This window comes from Notechis scutatus, chromosome 4, assembly GCF_049901735.1.
Source record: "Notechis scutatus isolate UNSWTSFEM ecotype Mainland chromosome 4, rNotScu1.2, whole genome shotgun sequence".
NCBI lineage: Eukaryota > Metazoa > Chordata > Lepidosauria > Squamata > Elapidae > Notechis > Notechis scutatus.
In genome coordinates, this window is record NC_142012.1 from 8,596,036 (window position 1) to 8,620,687 (window position 24,652).

Here is a 24,652-nt window from a genome sequence, read left to right on the forward strand (position 1 = left end):
TTTTATCTCCAACAATAATTGGAATGTGCATTTCTGCATATCCAAACTTTTATCAAATATAAGCAAAATTCATGCCACAAAAGCTGTGGTGACAACGGCATTACTGTAAAGCAATTTCTTTTTTCATTTTGCAGATGACTGGAAGGCAAAAGAATCCATAGATTTTATATGAGATGGAAGTTGTTTTGTGACTCAGAGAGGTGGGGGCTGGTATAAAAAAAAAACCCCCAACAATGCTAAAATCCACACCTTCCATATGGCATTGCAGATCCTATGGAGAAGTAACTTTGGGAGAGTTCAGGAATAAAACACTCTGCTCTTAAGGATGTTGCCATTTTTTTGAGTCAGTCACTTACCTCTCCTCAATGCTGTTTTTCCTATTATTATTATTATTTTTTTCCTTCACTTTTCCCAAGAAGGAAAGATTTGGGCATAAGACCTGATTTTTTTTCTAGAGCCATTACATTTACCACCTTTTAAAAGTCAATGTCAGCTTCCATCCTCAAGATCAAGATTGTTAAGGAATCTGAAATGCACATCCTGGAGAAGACAGTGTCGTCTTCTTCACCCAACCATTCACATAACACATATTTAGGTCTACTATTTATCCAACCACCAGATTATTAATGAACAAGTTCTCTCGTTCTCTTCCTCTTCCTCTCTCTCTCCCTCTTTCTCTCCCCCTCTCTCTTCTTCTCCTTCTGTCTCCCTCTCCTCACTCTCTTTCTTCTTCTTCTTCTTCTTCTTCTTCTTCTTCTTCTTCTTCTTCTTCTTCTTCTTCTTCTTCTTCTTCTTCCTCTTCCTCTTCCTCTTCCTCTTCCTCTTCCTCTTCCTCTTCCTCTTCCTCTTCTTCTCCTCCTCCTCTTCCTCCTCCTCCTCCTCCTCCTCCTCTCAACTCTCTTTCCCTCTCTGTCTCCCTCTCTCCACTCTTTCCTTCTCCTCCTCCTCCTCTTCTTCTTCTTCTCTTTCTCTCTTCTTTCTTTCTTCTCTCTCTCTCTCTCTTTTCCTCTCTGTCTCCCTCTCCCTCTCCTCCTCTTCTTCTTCTTCTCTTTCTCTCCTCTCTCTCTCTTTCCCTCTCTGTCTCTCCCTCTCTCTCCTCCTCCTCTCCTCCTCCCTCTCTCTTCCTCTCTTCTCTCTCCTCTCTCCCTCTCTCTTTTCTCTCTTCTCTCTCTCTCTCTCTCTCTCTCCCCCCCTCTCTCTCTCAATTACCTTTTGTCAGAAGATGGAAGAGACTTGGGAGGCTCTATCCTTATGGCGGGATCCCACTCCCCAGGAGGAAGCACAATTACTTCATCCAGAAATTCATCGATCCCAGCGATCAGGTCCTGCCTGTCTTTGGCTTTGTAGGCTATGTCGTGAAATACCTATAAAGGGATGAAGGAATGAAGAGATCAGATGCAGGAGAAAAAAGGCCATCTAGATATTTTTTTGCAGAGATTTATACAATTATATTCATCCTATTTAAGTAACACCCATCTACATGTCCAAATGAAGCCTTCACTATCTGTAAAGAATTATTTGAGCTGGAAGGGACCTTGGAGGTCATCTAGTCCAGCCCCTTGCTCAAGCAGGAGACCCTATACTATTTCAGATAAACGGATGTCCAGTCACTTCTTAAAAACCTCCAGTGATGGAACACCCACGATTTTTGAAGGAAAGCATTAAAAGTTTAGCACACTGTGGTCTCGGGGAGACTACAAACATATTGGCACACAGGAAAATTACCTCATCCGACATCAAAGTGGCAATGGATCGACCAATTTCGTGGTAGGATTTTGCTTTGCCTTTTGGACCCAGCAAAATGAACAGGAACCTGAACCCCAGGAAGAAAAGCAGCGTTATTATCATGTGGAAATCCACACACATCGTTTATTAAGATTGTTTACTCAAACAAAAAGCAAATACAAAGAAGAAAAAATAGCAAAAAAGAGGGAATGGTTAGATAAGAGAAGGCATAGCCTCCAGCCACATAATGGATGGAGAATAGAGGCTCAGAAGGGGCTGTCCTGAAATTCTCAGACTGTAAAGAAGACAGAGTAAGATTTGTACTTTCGGACTTGCAAGATTCTGTTAATATAACCTTGCAATGAATAGAATTATCTCATCTGGCTGGGTTTCCTGTCTGATCTACCTGTGAAGACTGACAGTTTGGTGATGGGAAATAATTTCAAAGAGAAGCAATAGTCTCACAGTTTTTTTTTGCACCAGTGAGGAATACCTATAAATTAGCCCATATGACCATCCAAGACAAAATAACTGAGCTGGAAGGGACCTTGGAGGTCTTCTAGTCTAACCCTATACCCGTGATGGTGAACCTATGGCACGCGTGCCACAGGTGGCACGCAAAGCCATTTGTGCCGGCACGTGAGCCGCAGGCAAACTTAACTCACTGAGCACGCGCGCGCCTTCCAGGAATTTACTGCCTGCTTGAGGCCTTTTTCAGCCTCCCAGAGGCTTGAGGACAGCTTCTGCAGCCTTTGTAGGCCGAAAAATAGGCCCCGTTTCGTCACTTCCGAACAGGCCTATTTTTTGGCCTGCAAAGGCTGCAGGAGCTGTCCTGAAGCCTCTGGGAGGCTGAAAAAGGCCTCAAACGGGCAAAAATCAGCTGGGAGGTGCAGTGCAGGTAAAGGGGCAGCGGGGGGATTGCGTGCGCATGCACAGGGGGGGCATGGAGGATTGCGCATTGCCTTCTGGGTGCTACAAGCCCGAAAAGGTTAGCCACCACTGCCCTATACCACTTCAGACAAATGGTTATCCAATCTCTTCTTTAAAACTTCCAGTGTTAGAGCATTTACAACTTCTGAAGGCAAGCCGTTCCATTAATTGTTCTCAAGGTCAGGAAATTTCTCCTTAGTTCTAGGTTGCTTCTCTCCTTGATTAATTTCCAACCATTACTTCTTCTCCTGCCTTCAGGGGCTTTGGAGAATAGGTTGAGCCCTTCTTCTTTGTGGCAGCCCCTTAAATATTGGAACAGTGCTATCATGTCACCTTTAATCCTTGTTTTCAACAAACTAGATGTACTCAGTTCCTACAATTGCTCTTCATATGTTTTAGCCTCCAATCAGACATTCCAGCTAATGTGCCGCTGTCACATAAAGATTTATTCAATCTCTCCAGGTAGGGACATCACAAGTTGTTAGCCAAGTGATACACTCATGGCCATAAGCTTTGCCCAGGAGGTTTCTTTAGATTAAAACCAATGACTTCCTTCTCAAAAAAACAAAAACAAATTCTCTCTCTTAAGCTTCTTCCTCATTTTCTTGCAACAACAAATTTCAGTGACATTGGCTAACAACTACTATGCAAATACGTGGTACGTGTGCAATTCTTGGAGAAATGAAAGCTTTCACTGCGATACTTTGCAGAAGCCAACGGCATAAATTATTTATTTTCAATCAGCTAATTAGAACTGCCATCTAAATAAATAAAGAGGTTCTGAAGAAAGCAAATGGCTGTATTGCAACAAAGTAAATGCCATGTGTTTTTTTTTTTAATGAGAGCAAACAGCAAACTCAACATGAGGGAAATTAACATTTTTACAGACAGCTACATTAAAATCAAAATCAATCTTCCCAGAACAGGCTTCCACATGTTACTGAGGCCATGCTGGCTGACACGTCCATGGAGAATTTCTGGAAAACCTCTAAGCGACCATTTCACAACAGCAATGGGGGAAAAAAAAGACGTTTTTCAGAAACTCTCTGTGGAAAATAATATCTTTTTGTGGCATGGCTTAATAAAGCAATCATTTGATGGTAGGTTCATTTTTACACTTTAAATGTTATTTTTTTCTTTTAAAAAATGCACAGCAACAGATAGAAAACGCTCATTTACCGAGTGGGTACAGGGACTTCTGTCAGAGCGCCAAGCATGACTGCTTGTTGTAACCGCACGAAGGCAATAAAAGGGTTTTCCAAAAAGTCGACTTCTCCAACCAGCACATTGGAGGCCTCAGCATCCCGAGGTAACTTCTTCATGAATTTGTTCTTCAGCTGAGTGAAAAAGAGAAAAACGGATGTTTTGAAGTGCTAATCCTCCTGCAGAATTTCCTTAGCATCAAACCAGAAAGCAACTTTGCAGATAGCAATAGCACTTAGACTTATATACCGCTTTATCGTGCTTTACAGCCCTCTCTAAGCGGTTTACAGAGTCAGCCTATTCCCCCCCAACAATCTGGGTCCTCCTTTTACCCACCTCGGAAGGATGGAAGGCTGAGTCAACCTTGAGCCTGGTGGGATTTGAACTGCCAAATTGTAGACTGCTGGCTGCAGCAGAAGTAGCTTGCAGTACTGCACTCTAACCACTGCGCCACAGAGAGATGGTGTGGTTACCGTCCTCTTAATGCTTAAAAATAATTCTCGCTGAGAAGAAAAATTACCATACTTGGTGGGGATGCTGACCAAACATTTTGTCAGGAATTGAATGTTCAATAGTCCAAATATTGGGAGAGAGATTGAAACAATTTCTGTGAGTACTTGATAAGAAAGAATTCCATCCTTCACGCTAGCATGTGTTTTTAATGCATGCAATTGAATCTAAAACTGTATGATCAGAAATTGCATATGGGGGGAAACTACACAAATGGCTGGAAAAGATGAGAGGAAAGCATGTAGATTTTAAACCTGAATTATTTCATTAGGTATAATACCAGGTAAACTAGAGAAGAAAAATATTTTAATATTGAATGTTTTGACACACACAAGGAATGTATTTGCGCAATCCTGGAAAAATGAAGGAACACCACGAGATGAAGAAATAATTTTTAAAAATACTAGAGTGTGCAGAAGTGGACAGACTGACATTAAGAATTAAACAGAAAGAAGATAAGGAATATTAGCAAACATGGAATCTATTTTATCAATGGTTGGGGAAAGGGGGTGGAGATTAAGAATGTAGTATGTATTGTTAAGCAAACTAAATACCCAGACAACATGACGTCCATTAAACACTAAATATCTCTTAATAAAAATGTAAAACCCCAGGCCCCACACGCAAAAAAAGATATTGTATATGGAGAAAAAAACAGAATATGACAAAACACTTTCTGGGTATGTGTAATGTAAATAAAGGTAAGCAGGAAGGGAAGATAGCAATAGCACTTAGACTTATATACCGCTTCACAGCGCTTTACAGCCCTCTTTAAGCGGTTTACAGAGTCAGCCTCTTGCCCCCAACAATCTGCGCCCTCATTTTACCCACCTCGGAAAGATGGAAGGCTAAGAGATAGCAAAAAACAGGGTACAAAAAGCCCAAAGGCTTATGGTTATAACCAGGGGCCTTCAAACTTGACAGCTTTAAGACTTGTGGACTTCAACTCCCAGAATTCCTCCTCCAGTCGTGTTAGCTCAAGAATTCTGGGAGTTGAAGTCCAGAAGTCTTAAACTTGCCAAGTTTGAAGATCCTTGGTTATAACAGATAGACTTTTGCCATATGGAGTAATAATCTACAAGGCCTAATTCCTGGCCAATTCAGAGCACCACTCGCTACAGGGGCTGGAAATTTGGTTCCACCAATACAGGATTCCTAATGCAGTGGCACCTAGGTACTCAACTGCTCTGAAAGTCGCCAAATTTTGTACTTGATGCATTTTGATGTGAAAATTTTGTCCTGGTACTCATCATTTGTTTAGTACTTGGTAAGCAAGCAGCGTTGGCTACCTTGTGTCTCGCTACTCTTGCTGGCCGAAACAAAGGGTTAGTCAGGTGGCACCTGTTTTTAGCATTCGTCATACCTCCCAGAACCAATTAACGATGAGTACCAGGGTACCACTGTATGAATCTTACCTGCAACCAAGGTAAATGGCAGCCCCTGTTCAAAGTTATGAATTCCCTGTCTGAAAGTTATCAGCTAATGCTCGACATACAACCGTTCCAAAGTGACAATGGCACTGGAAAAAGTTTCATGGACGTTCTTCACACTGACAACTTTTGAAGCATTCCCGCGGTCCCATGATCAAAATTCAGATCCTGGGCAATTGGTTCATATTTGGGAGGGTTGCAATGTCCAGGGGTCACGTGATCCGCTTCTGTGATCTTCTGATAAGCAAAGTCGACGGGGAAGCCAGGTTCACTTAACAACCATGTCACTCACTTAGCAACTGTGGTGATCCCCTTAACAACTGCAGAAAGAAAAGTCATACAATGGGGCACACTTTAACAAGTAGGTGACTTGCTTAGTTAGGGCCCAATTGTGATCCTAAGTCAGGGATCCCCAAACTTGGCAACTTTGAGACTTGTGGACTTCAACTCCCAGAATTCCTCAGCCAGCATAGCCAAGTTTGGAGACCTCTGTCATAAGTCAAGGACTGCCTGTATTCCTAACACTGCTTAAAATCCGAGAATGGATCAGGTTCCTAGACATATCCAGCTCCTAGACAGAACTTGAAATATTTGCTTCAGTAGATAAAATGCTTTCCTAGATGTGTCCACCAGCATAAAATAAGACAGTTGGAAGGGACCTTAGAGGTCTTCTAATCCAACCCCCTGCCTAGGCAGGAAACCCTACACCACTTCAGACAAACGGTTGTCCAATCTCTTCTTAAAAACTTCCAGCGTTGGAGCATTTACAACTTCTGGAGGCAAGTAGTTCCACTGATTAATTGTTCTAACTGTCAGGGAATTTCTCCTTAGTTCTAGGTTGCTTCTCTCCTGGATTAGTTTCCACCCTTTGCTTCTTGTCCTGCCCTCAGGTGCTTTGGAGAATAGCTTGATTCCCTCTTTTTTTGTGGCAGCCCCTGAGATATTGGAAGACTACATCAGCCAGCATCTCTACAGAAGAGAACTCAATACAAAGCAAAGAATGATGGAGAAATTGCTGTCAAAAATAGCTGCAGCCGCACAGAAGTCTTTCCTGCGTGCCAGAGAGGCAGATCAGAGAAGGAACACAGTCTCTCTGCTGGCACATTTTCCACATGAACTGCAGGCAACAATCACACCAATTGTCAATCACGAGGGCCATCTGGAAGAGACAAGTGAAATATAATTCTACCGTTCCCTGATATATTATTGATGGAAACTGTATAATAAATGATCTGGCCTGATCTGGTAAATTGGATGCAGAGGCTTATAGAGTAGAGGATGGCGACCAAGAAGAAGTTCCACTTACTTGATTGAAAAACAAGTACAGATGAGAAAGAATATAGCTGTGATTATTCATCCTGTCCCCAACCGGCCAATATTCATGCAGGGAAATGCCTATTATAAAATTATAGTGAAAGAGTCATAATCTTTCATTATAATTTTATTGCAACGAAAGATGATTAGGGGGCTGGAGGCTGAAACATAGGAAGAACGGTTGCAGGAACTGGGTATGTCTAGTCTAATAAAAAGAAGGACTAAGGGAGACATGATAGCAGTCTGCCAATATCTCAGAGGCTGCCACAAAGAAGAGAGGGTCAACCTCTTCTCCATGGCACCTGAGGGCAAGACAAGAAGCAATGGATGGAAACTAATCAAGGAGAGAAGCAACCTAGAACTAAGGGGACATTTCCTAACAATGAGAACAATTAACCGGTTGAATGACTTGCCTTCAGAAGCTGTGGGTGCTCCAACACTAGAAGTTTTTGAGAAGAGATTTGGACAACCATTTGTCTGAAATGGTATAGGATTTCCTGCCTCAACAAGGGGTTGGACTAGAAGACCTCCAAGGTCCCTTCCAACTCTGTTATTCTGAGCCAAGAGACAGATATTTGAGGCTATTGTTTTCCCCAATTTCTCATACTATGCCCTTCCCTCCAAAAAATCAATCCATGCCATATCATAGGCCTCCAAAATAATACTGTAACTAATATTAGTCTTCTTTGACTTGTCTTGTCCAGCAGGAATCAAAAAATGCTGACTCCTTTAGAAGAAACAGGGATTATGAAATGTCACTTTGCCAACGGATTAAAGGAAGTCCTCAATTTACACCAGTTCACTCAGTGACCGTTCAAAGTTACAACGGCATGGAAAAAAGTAACTTAGGACCGTTTTTCACACTTACAACCATTGCAACATCCCCACAGTCATGTGATTTACATTCAAATGCTTGCAAACTGGCTCCTACTTATGACGGTTGCAGTGTCCCAGGAGTCAGCATTCCAGCAACCCTCCATTCTGCCCAATAACTCCGAGACAGACATCTTCTCAAAGGTTCCTTTTATTTTGGATAGTAATTGGCACAACTGTGGAATCCTGAATCTGAAAGTTCCATAATAACTAAAAACTACAAAATCCATCCCCTGCACCCATCATCACATCACATGCCCCATCACCATCCATCCCAAGTTAAGACTTCCTCTCACTTATGTGCAACACAACCTGACCTTGAATCAGGAAAAGAATGTTATTGTGTCGAACTAGATCTACTCCAATAAATTCCCCCCTCCCACTTTCCCAGGCTCAGATGTGGCAGCGTGGGAGCAGCATCTGATCTCAATATGGCTTCCAAAGCGGACACCGAGGCTCACGTGATCCCCTTTTGTGACCTTCTGACAAGCAAAGACAACAGGGGGAAGCCACTGAGGTTCACTTAACAACTAATTTAACCACTTCGGTGATTCGCTTAACAAATATGGAAAGGAAAGTGGTCAGGAAAGCAGGGGCGAAACTCCCTTAACAAATTTCTCGCTCAACAACATAAAAGTCTGGGCTTGACTGGGATTGTACGTTGAGGACTAGCCGTACCCTACTGCCTATGGGTGTGAGAAGGGCACTGTTGTGCAAAAGGTGTGCCCTTCTTGCTTCATCGCCGGGGGTGAATCCAGGACACGAGAGCAAACATGGGCACCAACGCTTGTTGCTGGCGAATAAAAGGTTAGACAATCGCCAGCGCCGATGAATGAAAGAAAAGAAAGAGGCTGAAAATAAGGCCTTACACAACTCACCCGAGGAATAAGCTTCCCACGCAGGAAGGCGCTGTCTACATTTTTATTCGGCGAAGCAAGAGGTATTCTTCCACCGAGGCAACCTCTTTATAAACTTTAGAATTGGTGCGGGACAAAATGAGGAGGGGGCAGGGGAAACGGTCTTTCCTGCTGATGTGGCAACATGGGAGTCAGGAAAGTGCCTCAAACACAAAGACAAGAGGCTTCTGTCTACCATTCAGCTGGCCAAGGGCATCCAAACAGACTCTGCATCTTAAGCAGGTGTTCCCCCATCCTCCCCCCCAAAACAGAAACCCGACGCTCGGTGAATTTTGTTGGAAGACGGTCCGCTCGAATACAAATTTTCATCTGTGTCTGAAACTGAATTAAAAAAGCATTCCCCTTCTCCCCCATCCCCTCCCAAAGTCCTATCCCATTCATTTCTGCAACTTCATAGATTTAAAATATAAGCCGTTGGGGGAAGGTAGGGAGGGGCCGCTGAGATCCACTTGGAGGGGGGGGGGGCAAGGGGATGGGGGCGGGGGGAGGAGGAGGTCTGTCAAGGAGATGGAAACAAAGCCCAAAGAACGGAGCCCTTGGAGATTGGCAACGCTTCTGGTGGGGAGGACCAGGGTCCAACTTCCTGTAAAAAAAAGTTCACCTAATCCTCAAAAATAAAGAGACGCATTAGCAAGGATAATTTGTGCATCTGCTCTGCTGGAGCCTGATTCTGTTCCCAAAGAAACACAGAGGACACCTAATAGTCTCTTTTGAGGGGGGGGAAATCCTGCAAGTCACAAAACTCACGCTTGCACACGCTCTCTTCGGAACTGGAGTCACTGCCTTCGTGAGTTTCAAGGGATCTGGGGGAGATTTGCAACCTGCTGGACGGAAGTAAAAAATAATACTCTTGCAGAAAGTCTAAAATGATGTATGTGTGTGTGTGTGTGTGTGTGTGTGTGTGTGTCTATCTGTGTGTCTGTCTGTCTGTCTGTCTGTCTGTCTGTCTGTCTGTCCATCCATCCATCCATCCATCCATATCTATCTATCTATCTATCTATCTATCTATCTATCTATCTATCTATCTATCTATCTATCCATCCATCTCTCTCTCTGTGTGTGTCTTTCTATCTATCTCTCTATCTCTCTATCTAGTATCAGATCTGTCTATCTACCTATATATCTGCTCTCTGTCTCTCTCCAACTATTTATCCATCTACAGTGTCTTTCTCTCTGTATCTATCTATCTATCTATCTATCTATCTATCTATCTATCTATCTATCTATCTATCATCTATCTATCTTATGTATCTATCCTATCTATCTTATGTATGTATGTATGTATGTATGTATGTATGTATGTATGTATGTATCTATCTATCTATCTATCTATCTATCTATCTATCTATCTATCTATCTATCTATCTATCTATCCATCCATCCATCCATCCATCCATCCATCTCTGTGTGTGTGTGTCTTTCTATCTATCTTTATCTATCTATCCATCCATCCATCTCTCTCTCTCTCTCTGTCTTTCTATCTATCTATCTCTCTATCTAGTATCAGATCTGTCTATCTACCTATATATCTGCTCTCTCTCTCTCTCTCCAACTATTTATCCATCTACAGTGTCTCTCTCTATCTATCTATCTATCTATCTATCTATCTATCTATCTATCTATCTATCTATCTATCTATCTATCTTTATCCTGCCTTTATTACTTTATAAGTAACTCAAGGCAGCAAACGTGCCTAACATTCCCTCCTATTTTCTGCACAACAATAACCCTGTGAGGTAAGTTGGGCTGAGAAAGAGAGAGTCACCCAGCCGGCTTTCATGCCTAGGACAGGACTCACAGTCTAGGCAGAAGTCACAGTCTACTGGTGATTGGCCCAAAGTCACCCAGGCAGCTTTCATGCCTAAGGTGAGACTAGAACACATGGGCTCTTGGTTTCTAAAACCAGCATCTTAATCATTACACCAAACTGGCTGCTCATTTATCTTGGCCATAAATTATACTGCTACTTATAATTATGTCTTCGCGTCCATCCAGTCATGTATACAAAGTCATCCTGAGTAGTAATAGTCAAAATATAAATCTCTTCGGCTTCTGGCAACCTTTCCTTTCAACTCCCCTAGTGTGACAGCAACTCAACTCTATTTGTGGTAGAACTAAATAGGGAAACTCACTTCAAATTTGAGCAAGTGTAGATGCAAGCGAGAACAGCAGATCTATTTTCTCTGAAGATGAAAAGATGGGAAGCTAGCAAGATAATGATAAGTTAACAAAGAATAGGGGAGGTTTAGAACTTTATTTTCATTACACCTGAAAATAAATGTATAATAGTTGAGCTTAGGTAACAAATGCATATATAGCTATGCTTATCAGAGTCAGGAAGGACGCCATGGTCTTTGTTAAAAAAAGATTACAAAAAAATATATACAAAAATAATGCTTATTCAAATTTCTTTAATGTTGACCCAGATAAAGGCTGAATTTGTCACTTCAAGCAGGAATGATATTTTAGGTAAGGGTACTGGATTTTATAGGAGGCCTGGACTTCACAGCTGCCTAATAGGTAGGAATGCTTGGCTACCACACATAGAAAGAGATCCTTAATCAAGGGTAACTTCCATTGTTTTCTGACTAGGAAGTCCAATAGTGGTCAAGATTAGTTACCGTATATACTCGAGTATAAGTCGACCCGAATATAAGCCGAGGCACCTAATTTTACACAAAAAACTGGGAAAACTTATTGACTCGAGTATAAGCCGAGGGTGGGAAATGCAGCAGCTACTGGTAAATTTCAAAAATAAAAATAATTAATTTGGGAAACGATCTCACTATCATGAAAGGTTTAATTGATTCACTAACCCAAAGAAGAAGATGATGATGACAGCGGGAGGCAGGAGTCACTCTCTTCCCCTCCCTTCGGAGGCCCCTGAGTCAGGAGTCACTACCGCCGGCGCCCCAGTCCGCCGCCTCGGGAAGGAAAAGCAAAGCGCTTTTGCCTTTCCCTTCCCGGCTGGGGCTGTTGGGAGTCGCTGCGCCGGAGGCCGCGACTCCACACCATTTTTTTTTTCAGAGGGAATCTGACTCGAGTATAAGCCGAGGGGATTTTTCAGCACAAAAATTGGGCTGAAAAATTAGGCTTATACTCGAGTATATACAGTATTTCCCTACATGTCTTGAATTCTAGGCTTTCAGGAGTATGTTTGGTATTCCACCACCACACCAAAACACCATACTTTTCTTCTGGTTGAGTTTCCACAAATAACCTCCTTCTCCTCCTCTTCCCATTCCTCTCCTCCTCCTCCTCTCTCCTCCTCCTCCTCTTCCCATTCCTCTCCTCCTCCTCTCTGCTCCTCTCTCCTCCTCCTCCTCTTCCTCTTCCCATTCCTCTCCTTCTCCTCCTCTTCCCATTTCTGTCCTCCTCCTCATCCTCTCTCTTCCTCCTCTCTCCTCCTCCTCTTCCTCTTCCCATTCCTCTCCTCCTCCTCCTCTCTCCCATTTCTCCTCCTTTTCCCATCTCCTCCTCCTCCTCCTCCTCTTCCCATTCTTCTCCTCTTGCCATTCTCCTCCTCCTCCTCTCATTCCTCTCCTCCTCCTCTTCCCATTCCTCTCCTTCTCTTCCCATTTCTCTCCTCCTCCACGTCCTCCTCTCTCCACCTCCTCCTCTTCCCATTTGTCTCCTCTCCTCCTCCTCCTCCTCTCCTCCTCCCTCTCCTCCTCCTCCTCCTCCTCCTCCTCCTCCTCCTCCTCCTCCTCATTCTATGATCTGAACTCCACCTTCTAAAAAGACCTGATTCTGTCAGACTACCATTTTATGGCAGACTCTGCCTAAAATCTATTTGCTTCCACCATGTCAATGTCGCTTGCCTTTATCTCACCAGTTGCAACCCTGACTTCAGTTTCCAAACCACCACGCACACAACCTCCCTCTCTGGATTGTGCCTAAGAGGCTTTCTGAAAATCAAAGTCTGAAACCTGATGATCAACGCTAAACATTAAGATACTACAAAGGCATTTCCCAGAAAGTGGTGGGTACATTTTTAGTGTCTTGTTGCCTTCATATTTTGGAAGTGCCTTGTAGAAGGAGGAGTGCTAGACAGTGGAGGTGGAATTAAAAGAGGGATCAGCCTAGAATCCCTATGTGGCCATAAGCAGGCTAATTCCAGCCTCCCTTGAATTCCATGGACCCTGATCTAACTCCAAACAAGTGTTATCCGTTTGTTGAGAATATTCCCATGCATAGACATGAGTAGCAATAAATCAGTTTTAACTGGACCTTCACATGTGGACCTGATTTTTTGCGCATGACATGATTGTTGGTTTCTATTTTTCCTACATCTTATTTAAAGAATTGACTCCTTTCCTGCTGTTCGACTTAACAACACAGCGTGTGGAATTCTGTGCTTCACCCATTCTTTATCCCCTAAGAAATCACCATTTCATAATCAACCTTCCATTCATAAGTATAACAAACAAGACACTGAACGCCAGCCGAAGAGAAATTTGACTGCAGTTACTGGAAGCCCTTGACTTACGACCACAATTGGGACTGGAATCTCAGTCACCGAGTGAAGCAGTCTGTTAAGCGAGACCTCCGATTGTATGACAGAAAACGTTCAGTGCTATCAAGTGATATTGTAGGAGAAAAAGCCAGGCTGAGACCGTGGGAGGGGTGAAACGTGTCATCAGTCTCGAGTCCCTTCGTACCCACAGTAGATCTAAGTCCAGCCCATCTTGAATTCCTTTGAATCTGATCTACCGCCAATTTGCTTTGACCGGTTAGTATTGCAGATTCTTATAAGCTTGCAATACAGGTAGTCCTCGACTTACAACAGTTCATTTAGTGACCATTCAAAGTTACAAGGGCATTGAAAAATGTGACTTATGACCGTTTTTCATAGTTTCATAGACCGTTTTTCATAGTTATAGTTTGCAACGTGCTCATGATCATGTGATCAAAATTCAGATGCTTGGCAACAGGTTCATACTTATCACCTTTGCTGTGTCCAAAGGTCACGTGATCCCCTTTTTCTGACCTTCTGGCAAAGCAAAGTCAGTGGGGAAACCAGATTCACTTAACAACCGGGTTACTAACTTATCAACTTCAGAAATTCACTTAACAACTGTGGCCAAAAAAAGTTGTAAAATGGGACAAAGCTCACTTCACAAGTGTCTCGCTTAATGTTCTGACCCAAACCTTGTTCCAAGGAAACAAACACCAAACACAGGTAACAGCAAAAACTTTTAATGATTCTTTATGAATTCCATTCCTTCCCGATTAAAAGACTGTTTCAAACTAATTGTCTCTGATAAGAACGAGCCTTGCCAAGGTGGTGAAAGGCTGCCAAGAAGACTAGATTAAGTTACTAAGAAATATTTCAAACACAAACAGTCTCCAAACACCAACCAAGATATTCCGAACATCCACAAGGCTTGAAGTGCAAGAACTTCTTTGCTTCCTGCAAAGAACTCCGGTTTCTCAGCTGGCTTTTATCTCTTAAGGGAGGGGCCATTACCTTGCAGCCTTACTCCCGAGTCGCCCATGCTGCTGCAGCTGCTCTTTCCTTCGAGCAGCCCTGGGCACATGCACACTGGGCACAGGCTCCTTGGGGGCCTCTTCCTCACTGCTGCCAGCCTCCACAATCTCCAAAAGCAGAACTCCACTCCCTGATGGTCCTGGCCCCATCCCTGCACCACACGCAGGCCCCTCATCTGAATCCTCGCTCTCTGAGACCTCAGCCATCCACACCTGATCCACACCTGATGCTGGCGAACCACAACACTTAACAACAGAAATCTTGGGCTCAACTGTGGTCGTAAGTTGAGGATTACGTGTAAATCTTTATACCCTAGACGCCCTGATTTCCCTGGCGTTTGACAGATGTAATATTGCCATGTTTAAAATATAAACATAATCAATAAACTGCTTAACCTTCATGCAGTTTAGGAATGGAAGAAGGAAAATTATTGAAGGAACATAAAATCACACACACAAAAAACAAGAAGGAAAAAAACTGCCTCTCCAGCAATTTAAGTTTAGATCAGTGATCCCCAACCTTTTTACGCGCTTGGACCCGGTACCGGCATCAACTGGGCGCCGCCATCTTTTTGACGAAAAAGTGCTTCCGGTGACCTCACCGGAAGCACTTTTGTCAAAGATGGCGGCGCCAACGCTTCTGGTGAGCTTTTCGGGTAGAAATGGCTTTCTACCCGGAAAAGCTCACGAAGTGCTGGCGCTGCCATCTTTTTGATGAAAAAGTGCTTCGGTGAGCTTTCTACCCGGAAAAGCTCACCGGAAGCACTTTTTACCAAAAAGATGGCGGCGCCAGCAACCAAGCGGCCCGGTAAGACTTGTTCGCGGACCGGTACCGGTCCATGCGGACGGCGGTTGGGGACCCCTGGTTTAGATGACGAGTGTTATTTTTGCTTAATAAGACCTTGCTAGAATATATATTAACTCAGATCCTAGTTACTATCTTACTATGCTGAAGATTCTTTTATTTCTCAATTCAGTACAGTACATGAAGACAATTCCCATTAGAGTCGCACAGTCATTAAAAAGAGCAGAAAACTCTGTTTCTTTATCGAACATGGACAGGGTATCTCAACTCTTAACTGGAGAACTGACAGATGATTAAAACCAGTAATTTAATCCACAGAGTGATGAAAAATATTAGTGAATTCAGTTTTCCCGCCACTTGGTTCTCCACATCAGCAGGATGGCTGTGGATTATGGGAGTTGAAGCTGAGATACGCCATTACGAGCGCTGAACTTGTGCAAGAATATTTGACAGGGTACAGGTAGTTCCTTGACTTATGACCATAACTGAGCCTGACATTTCTGTCGCTAAGCGAGACAGTGAACCAAATTTTGCCCCATTTTATGACCCTTTTGGACACAGCTGTTAAGTGAATCACTGCAGTTGTTAAGTTAGTAACATGGTTGTTAAATGAATCTGGCTTGCTCATAAGATGGTCACAAAAGGTGATCACATGACGCCAGGACACTGCAGCTGTCATAAATATGAGTCAGTTGCCAAGCGTCTGAATTCTGGTCACATGGTCATAAGTCACTTTTTTCATTGCTACAAAGCTACTTAAAGCAATGGAACTGAGAACTGAGTGACATTCAGAGAAAGAGAGTCGGATCAATCTGACAGTACCAGTTGGACGTAAAAGAAGTCAGAGCAAGAATTAACAGGAAAAGGAGGTGACTTGTCCATCCAATGAAAGGATGGGAATTTCAGAACATTCAACCCCCAAGCCAAGAAAAATTCATAACTGAAAAGTATCTCTACAAATAATATCAAAAGAAATAGCACTTATATACCGCTTCACAGTGCTTAACAGCCTTCTCTAAACATTTTACAAAATCAGCATATAGCCCCCAACAATCATTTTACTGATCTCAGAAGGATGGAAGGCTGAGTCACCGTGACTCAGGAGCGAGAGGGTCAGGATCGAACTGTTCGCGGTCAGCAGAATTACTCTGCAATACTGCATTCTAACCACTGCGCCACCACAGCTCTATAAATTAGCTATATCACATCATCTTAAGCCAAAACCAAACAAATCAAGTACTGTAATGGCTTCTATAGATAACAATAAGTGACAGTTCAAATCTCTTTCCATTCTTGTCCTCACATTCTCATTCTTCTGCATCATAGACACTCTTGGTACTCCCTTTAGAAGAGGACACCGATGGCCAGAAAATTGAAACTTACCTGCTCCTTGTCAGGTTTGTCAGAGATGTCGTTCAAACTAGAGGATGTCATGTTTCTGTGTGTCAAGGCTGGACTACCTGAAAGTACAAGTTCCAAATCAATTAACAAACGCTTTGTAATATGTTTAAGACAAAGAGACTCAAGGCTATAACAATGCCTGATTAAGGTAACCTGATAATTACACAAACCTAGTTTGGAAAGCTAGAACTTGGGTCAAGCTTGACTCTTGGTGACTATAAGGAAATGAGCATGATTTTTCTCCAGATTCCAGGACTTTTTTTTTTAAATTTCCCAGCTCTGGAATTTGCATGTGATCTTCCAGCAAAAGACTAACTAAGCCTAGCTTAGCTTCACGTCCAGACAAGTTGGGCCAAGTATTGGCACTTGCTAACAAGGTTAAAGCTATATAGATGTAACTGTCTTACATTAACTTGTTAGCAAGTGCACAATTTTAGTAACTGCTGTATGAGATAGGTATCCTCTTCTGTTTGATTAGAAATTATGTTCACTAACATACTTTTTTAATCAAATGGAGGAAGATACAAATCTCATACTGCAGTCACTAAAATTGTGCAAAAGCAATAAAGATTCTTGGGACACATTGAAACTTCGTCATTTATCATTTAAGATGCCCCTATATTCTCCTGCTTTTGCTTTAAAAGTCTCCCTTTTGTTGTAACTAGAGTCACTGCCAAGTAAACAGACATGCATCAACATCACTCCTTTATAATATGATGGCTATAAAAGTTGCAGGAGGACTACTCCCTTCCTTTCTAAGTCATAGACATCCTAAAAACATCCCACGAATATTGTGTAAAATCAAGACGTGGGATAAAATGGACATTTGAAGGTTTTTCTATAAATGGCCAGTTTGTTTTTTTGAGTAACTCTATTCATCTTGGGTTAGTTGACCGGGGAAAAGATCCCAAGTGTATGGGAAGGAATGACAGGACCTGGGGTGGAGTTTAAACAGAGGATCAATAAAAGGGAATACGTGTAGCTCAGGGTTGAAATGAGGGGCTCTTCACGTTCTCTGAGCTTGGTTGTTTTCTTGCAGACATTTCATTACCCAAACTAGGTAACATCATCAGTGCATCAGACGAGCATTGATGATGTTATCTAGTTTGGATAATGAAATACCTGCAAGGAAACAACCAAGCTCAGACAGCCCCAAAGACCCCTTAAAGAGGGATCAGTCTAGAATCCTTAAGTACCACAAGCTGTCTACATCCACTGGAATTCCATTCAACCTTATCTAACTCTAATATGTACACTGAGAACTTATGCACCAGAGACAAATTCCTTGTGTGTCCAATCACACTTGGCCAATACAAAATTCTATTCTATTTCTATTTCTATTTCTATTCCTATTCCTATTCCTATTCCTACTTCTACTTCTATTTCTATTTCTATTTCTACATTCTATTCTATTCCATTCCATTTTCTACTCTACTCTACTCTACTCTACTCTAGTAGATGACAAGAGTCTTCTGCAAAGGCTTTTATTAATATATATCAGTTTAACTGGACTTCACAAGTGGACCTGCTGTTTTGCACCTGGAACCAAATTTTGCATGTAAAGAATAACTGAACAATACCATGGCATAAAAACATTGCATTTTTTTCTCGGCCCTTTCCAATTTTGGATATACAAGATTTGTAGGACTTTCGCCTCCCAAGTATAAAATTTCCCTTAACTGATACAAGGAAGCTATGAGGTCTTATTATTAGCTTTCAAAACAGCTAAACACATAAGAAGGATGAAGGAGAACACAATTAATCCAAAAAGGCAGAAAGACTCAATAAGAACATAGAGGAATACCGAACAAGTATAAGCAAGGATAAACCTGTCCAACAGGATAGGAGCACGTATTAAAAGCAGACAGGGGTGGAATAATGTACATTCCAACAATAACTGCCACTACTCTATACAAAGAGAAATGTATTTTCTTTCAGTAGTTCTAGATTTATAATGTTTGATGGAATTCCATGCAATATTGTACTGTATGTATGTGTATATCTCTGTGTGTATATATGTATACATATACATACATACATACATACATAAACATACATACATACATACACATTATTTTCTCCAGCGAGGAGGTTGAACATTTAGAATAGAATAGATTAATAGAGTTGGAAGGGACCTTGGAGGTCTTCTAGTCCAACCCACTGCCTAGGCAGGAAACCCTACACCACTTCAGACAAACGGTTATCCAATCTCTTCTTAAAAACTTCCAGTGTTGGGGCATTCACAACTTCTGGAGGCAAGTAGTTCCACTGATTAATTGTTCTAACTGTCAGTGAATTTCTCCTTAGTTCTAAGTTGCTTCTTTCCTTGAGGAGTTTCCACCCATTGCTTCTTGTCTGCCCTCAGGTGCTTTGGAAAATAGCTTGACTCCCTCTATTTAAGTCCATAGGTTCAGTAGTCAAAGCAAAGTTGTTAGTAGTAGATCAGACAGGATTTAACTCCACAGATGGACTAAAACTATTTTTATCGAGAGTAACTTGTAATAACAGAAGCTTGCAAATTTGACTGTGCTACACATTCTTCTTACACTTCTTACACTTGCACAAATTATCTGTCTGAGTTGCTCACAACACGTGCTTTCTACTTGTCTTGGATGTAAGATACATTTTCTTCTCGTTGCTTTGGTAATGAGGAAGAATCTCTAAACGTAGCAGCTTTAAGATTCGTGGACTTCAATTCCCAGAATTCCCCCATCCCTATAGATTTCTCTGCTGAGGTGACATCTTGGGCCGGGCTGGCTAGGGAATTCTGGGAGTTGGAGTCCAGACATCCTACAATTGCCAAGATGGGGAAACACCAACTTAACTAAATTCAGAGGTGCCCATTCTCAGTTCATCTCTCCCTTTGAATCATATTAAGCATTTGTAAACTGTACAGGTAGTCCCCGACTTACAACAGCTCATTTAGCGACCGTTCAAAGTTACAACGGCACTGAAAGAAGTGACTTATGACCATTTTTCACACTTACAACCATTGCGGCATCCCCAGGCTCATGCGATTAAAATTCGGACACTGGGCAACTGATTCATATTTATGACCGTTGCAGAGTCCCAAGTGCATGGGATCCCCTTTTTACGACCGCTAGAAGAGCCAAGTCAATGGGGAAGCCAGGCTTACTTAACAACCATGATGCTAACTTAACAATGGCAGTGATCCACTTCACAACGGTGGCAAGAGGGGTGGTAAAAATGGAGCAGAATTCACCTGACAAATGTTTCGCTTAGCCACAGAAATTGTGGTCGTAAGTCGAGGCCTGCCTGTATGAGCAAGTGAAGCCAGTTGCGCAGCATGAAAACCTCCTGGTTGTTTGGTGGACTTGGAAAATCCCAACCCAATTCACACGTGGCTAGGGAAGTTTAACTAAGCATGGCACATAATCCTAAGTAACTAACCAGTCATTCCAAGGAGAGATAAATAGAACCATTACATGTCTGGCATGTGATAAACCACCACCATCATCAGAAAAGCAAATGATATCCAAGCAAGGCTGCCGAGTTCAACTCTTTGCACCATTGAGAGATGGGGGAAAAAAATAAACAAGCTTTCTATCCCAATTTTGCACCAACCTGCACAGAATGGGGCTAGAGAGCAACTTCTAATGCTCTTAGAGGAGCAACTTCCCATTGTTCTGACCTGGCTCCCAAACACGACAAATCCTCTTAAGTTAAATCAATGATTCCTTTATTAGGAGTGTCAGCAGTCCCGGGGGGAAAATTCTCTCTCACCACAGGCTAACAAGTCTGTCCAGCAGGGAGATGAACAGTTGTCTGCCACATTTATTCATCTCCGCCCCCTGCCTTTTATCCCCAAAGCTAGGGTGGGGCTTTGCTAGCAGTGGTGGCTCTTCCGTCCCAAGGACTGGCCCATAGATTTCCACTGCTCTCCTCTCCTCTGCCTTCTGTGCATCCGCACATCAGGCACTAGACCCAGCTGCTCCTCCTCTTCTTCATCAGCTACCTCCATCTGAGGGCTGATGGGTGGCCCAGGCTCCGCCTTTGTCTCTATCTCTGCCAGCTCCATTCCTTCCTCCCCCCTGGAGTTCTCAGGTTGCCTTGATGCTGACTTTGACTCCCACACCGCCTCCTCCTCTGATTTGGCTGCTGAAGGGGCCGGCGGCCAACAGGCCACAACACCCATTGGGCATCTGCACCATCACCAACCTAAGAGAATACAGCCAACAGGCATTGCATGATGGGGGTTGCGGTCCCTATCTGGGGAACCCTAGATGAGGAAGGCTTGTGAGCACTACTGTACCTTTCCTGCATTCAGCCTTTTAAGTCTTCAGCATTTCACTACAGTCCCTTAATAACAATAGCACTTTGACTTATATACTGCTTCACAGTGCTTTACAGCCCTCTCTAAGTGGTTTACAAAAATCACTATATTGCCCCCCCCCCCCCAACAATCTGGGTCCTCGTTTTACCCACCTCGAAAGGATGGAAGGCTTAGTCAACCTTGAGCAGGTCAGGATCGAACTCCTGGCAGTGAGCAGTGAATTAGCCTGCAGTACTGCATTCTGACCACTGCACCACCATGGCTCTTTATAAGTTTGATACTAATCTCTGTGTCATCAGTCCAGAAAACCTCCACTCCAAACAATAACTCTGAGACAAACATCTTCTCAAAAGTAATGTTTTATTTGGATAGTAAACTGGCACATCTGGGGAATCCTGAATCTGAAAGTTCTGGGCTTCCTTGCAATAATTAAAAACTACAAATCCACCCCCTGCACCAATCATTGCATCACATGCCCCAATCACCATCTGTCCCAACTTGAGACGTCCCCTCACCCAGGTGCAGAAATAACATGACCTTGACTTAGAAAAAGAATGCTATTATGCCTAACCACATACACTCCAAGGAATTCCCCCCCCCCATTTTCCCAGGCTCAAGAATGTGGCAGTGTGGAAACGTCTGGTGTCAATATGGCTTCCAAAGCTGACACTCTGACTATGCCATGTGATGTTGAAACCCCGGAGTTCCTGGTGGTAGGAAGAACTGGGTGACTCTTCCAGAAAAGGATGGATTTGGGAATTGTCTTCTCCTGATCCTTGGCCTTAGCCACCACCCGGGCCTACAGCTTCCCATCATCCACTTACTTAGCCATCCCACGCTGGGGCTGCGTTGCATTCCGATTTCATCGTCCAGGGTGCAGGTTGCTAGGCAGGGCACAGAGCTCTCAAGTGGGTAGCGAGCTTTAGCGTTGCAAGCAGAAGGCAGAGCAGCAGTTCAAGAGCCAGCAGCAAGACGAGAAGGAGACAACAGGATTAGGAAGGAGAGAAAGAAGAGCCACCTTCCCCAATGTGGGAACTTCCAGATTGGTTAGGCCCTGCAAATTCCAGAACTTCCAGTATATCTAGAGCAGGGGTGTCCAACCTTGGCAACTTTAAGCCTGGAGGACTTCAACTCCCAGAATTCCCCAGCCAGCTTTGCTGGCTGGGGAATTCTGGGAGTTGAAGTCCTCCAGGCTTAAAGTTGCCAAGGTTGGACACCCCTGCTCTAGAGGGTCTCGGGTTGGGGAGTGTGTGTGGCTGAAGTAAAGCTGAGTAAAGAAACAGAATCAAGACGGTGAAAGTTTCCTTGTGTAAAGAGGTCATAGAGAACAACATGCAACTCTCCGTTCATGGGAAATCCATTCATTTGCCAACGCCTTTGAAGTGAATAGCTAGCAAATGCACTGCATACATTTTGGGGGTCTGGTCATTTGTAGTTTTCAGACCTATTCTTCTTTGTGAATATCTGCATTGGCACATGAGAGGAGTGGGGAGGGGAGGGGAGAGGAATGGAGGGAAGGGAAGGGAAGGGAAGGGAAGGGAAGGGAAGAGAAGAGAAGAGAAGAGAAGAGAGAGAAGAGAAGAAGAGAAGAGAGAGAGAGAGAGAGAGAGAGAGGAGAGAGAGAGAGGAGAGGAGAGGAGAAGAGAGGAAGAGAGAGAAGGAAGAGAAGGAAGAGAAGAGAAGAGAAGAGAAGAGAAGAGAGAGAAGAAGAGAAGAGAAGAGAAGAGAAGAGAAGAAGAGAGAGAGAAAACCATACACATTCCAGAAAAAGAATACAAGAAACTAAGCTGGAATTTGGCAACCGTTCATAGGATTTTGTTCTTTAACTTAATGAACTATACATATGATCCTTTTTTCCCCAGAAATATGGGGATTAAGTGACTGGCATTGAGCCAAGGGTGCAAAGTCCCATGGCTGTTTGCATGATATTGTACCATTTACTCTATATGTTCACCTCCTTTCTGACCTGGAGTATCTTCTCCCAAACTACAAGTGAGTTGAGACCACAAAACCCAGTTACCCTGCCTCTAGTAATAGAAGAACAACGATCATCCTTAAAAAGTTAAAGTCTTTTTCCTAGGCCATGAAAAATTTTACCGCAGGGTTAATTACAGCAAGTTCTAGAGAGAAACAATAAGCAGTATTTTGGGGAGTGGCTCTCTAAAACAAATAAGCAAAATTACTTATTTTGGCATTTAATTTCCCATGGCATTCTAGATATAAAGAGTAGCTATAAATAACCATATTCCTACAAGATGAAGTAAACATTCCTGAAATTTGATTAGGTGCTGGGCCTATATATTCCTAAGAATCCCAAGACAAAAAGAGACCCATAAATACATCGCATTCATTTCCAACCTGCTGACTTGTAGATATTTGGGACTTCAACTCTGAACTCCCAGCCTTCGTAACCAACTAAATTCTGACAGTTAGGATGTTAAAACCTTGAGTGGTAGAATACCATTTAAGGCAGAGGTGAGCAGTTAATTTTCCTAAAAGGCCATATGAGAAACTGGGGCTGTTGTGGAAAGACAAACCAGTAGGGTTTTGTAATTGCCTAGGGCATGCACATATGTAAATTAAAATTCCAAGGTCTGATCTATAAAGGTAATGATTTCCCCTGCCCAGTCATGTCTGGTTAGGGTTAGGGTTGGTCTTGTCCCATTTCTTAGCCAAGGGAGCCAGTGTTGGCCAAAGACACTTCCATGGTCATGTGGCCCTATACGCCGAGGTGCACTGAACTTGTTGTCTTCCCACCAAAGTGGTACCTAGTTATCTACTCACATTTGCATGCTTTCGAACAGCTAGGTGGACAGAAGCTGAGGCAAGGATAGGAGTTCACCCCACCTTGCAGCATTCAAGGTCTCGAACCTGGGCTATTTAGCTTTCCAGCTGACAAGCTCAGAGTCTTTAACCACTGAGCCATCGCATCCCCATCTGATCTATAGGATCATAGTTATAACACCTGACTACAAAACAATCTGGGATTTGGATCACATTCAATCACAAGCTTAAATCCAGCCATTTTAGATGATGTAATAAATTGGGTTTTTTTTTCAAAAAAATAAAAAAAAGAATGTTCAGGTTTTTAAAAAGTCAAGATGGTGTTGTGGTTCGCCGGCAGCCGGTGCAGACGGCAGTAGAATAGGACAGTGGGGAAGAAAGGGGACCATTCAGGGAGTCTGAAGAGGACTTGGACGAGGGTCCTGCGTCCGATGCAGGGATGGGGCCAGGACCATCTGGGAGTGGGGTGCTGCCTTCGGAGTCTGGCAGCAGTGAGGCAGAGGAACCAGGGGAGCCTGTTCCCAGTGCACATCTGCGCAGAGCTGCTAGAAGGCGAAAGCAGCTGAAACAGAAGGGGCAACTCGGGCGTAAGGCTGGGAGATGATTGCCCCTCCCATAAGGGATAAAAGTCAATGACGAAAGCTCTGCAGGAAGCAAAGCAGTTCAATTAGATTCCGAGTCCTCCTTGAAGCTCTGTGTACTCTGGTTGTTTTGTTCTGGTACTTCGGTTGGTTTCTGTTATAATTAATTGGATACTTCTGTTTTTGGCAGCATTCCACAGCACTGAAAGGTGTGTGCTAATCTTGGGGAACTGTTTAAGATTAGTTTTGGCTGGGAATGAAAGCAATTCCCAGTGTCGCAATAAAATAGGTTTTGCTTTTAAAACAAGCTTGTGATTAATTACGTTTGATGAAGCCTGAGTCAGAACAGATGGTGAGGATGAGGATGATTATGTGGAGGAGGAGAAGTAGGATGA

At 43.1% G+C, this 24,652-nt stretch overlaps 1 protein-coding gene across 5 annotated transcripts in view; it reads right to left on the minus strand.

Annotated features, from left to right (window-relative positions):
- SLC4A4 (solute carrier family 4 member 4) overlaps positions 1-24,652 on the minus strand; it is a 200,505-nt gene that overhangs the window by 77,155 nt on the left and 98,698 nt on the right. For 3 of the 5 annotated variants that reach the window (XM_087962725.1, XM_087962723.1, XM_087962724.1), the window contains exons 7-11: positions 21,717-21,812; positions 16,581-16,657; positions 3,835-3,992; positions 1,726-1,813; positions 1,210-1,364 (exon numbers count right to left, since the gene is read on the minus strand). In XM_087962725.1, coding sequence (XP_087818851.1) covers positions 1,210-1,364; positions 1,726-1,813; positions 3,835-3,992; positions 16,581-16,657; positions 21,717-21,812 — 574 coding nt within the window. The remainder of the gene's footprint in view (positions 1-1,209; positions 1,365-1,725; positions 1,814-3,834; positions 3,993-16,580; positions 16,658-21,716; positions 21,813-24,652) is intronic. The other 2 variants (XM_087962727.1, XM_087962726.1) reach the window with 1 other exon arrangement.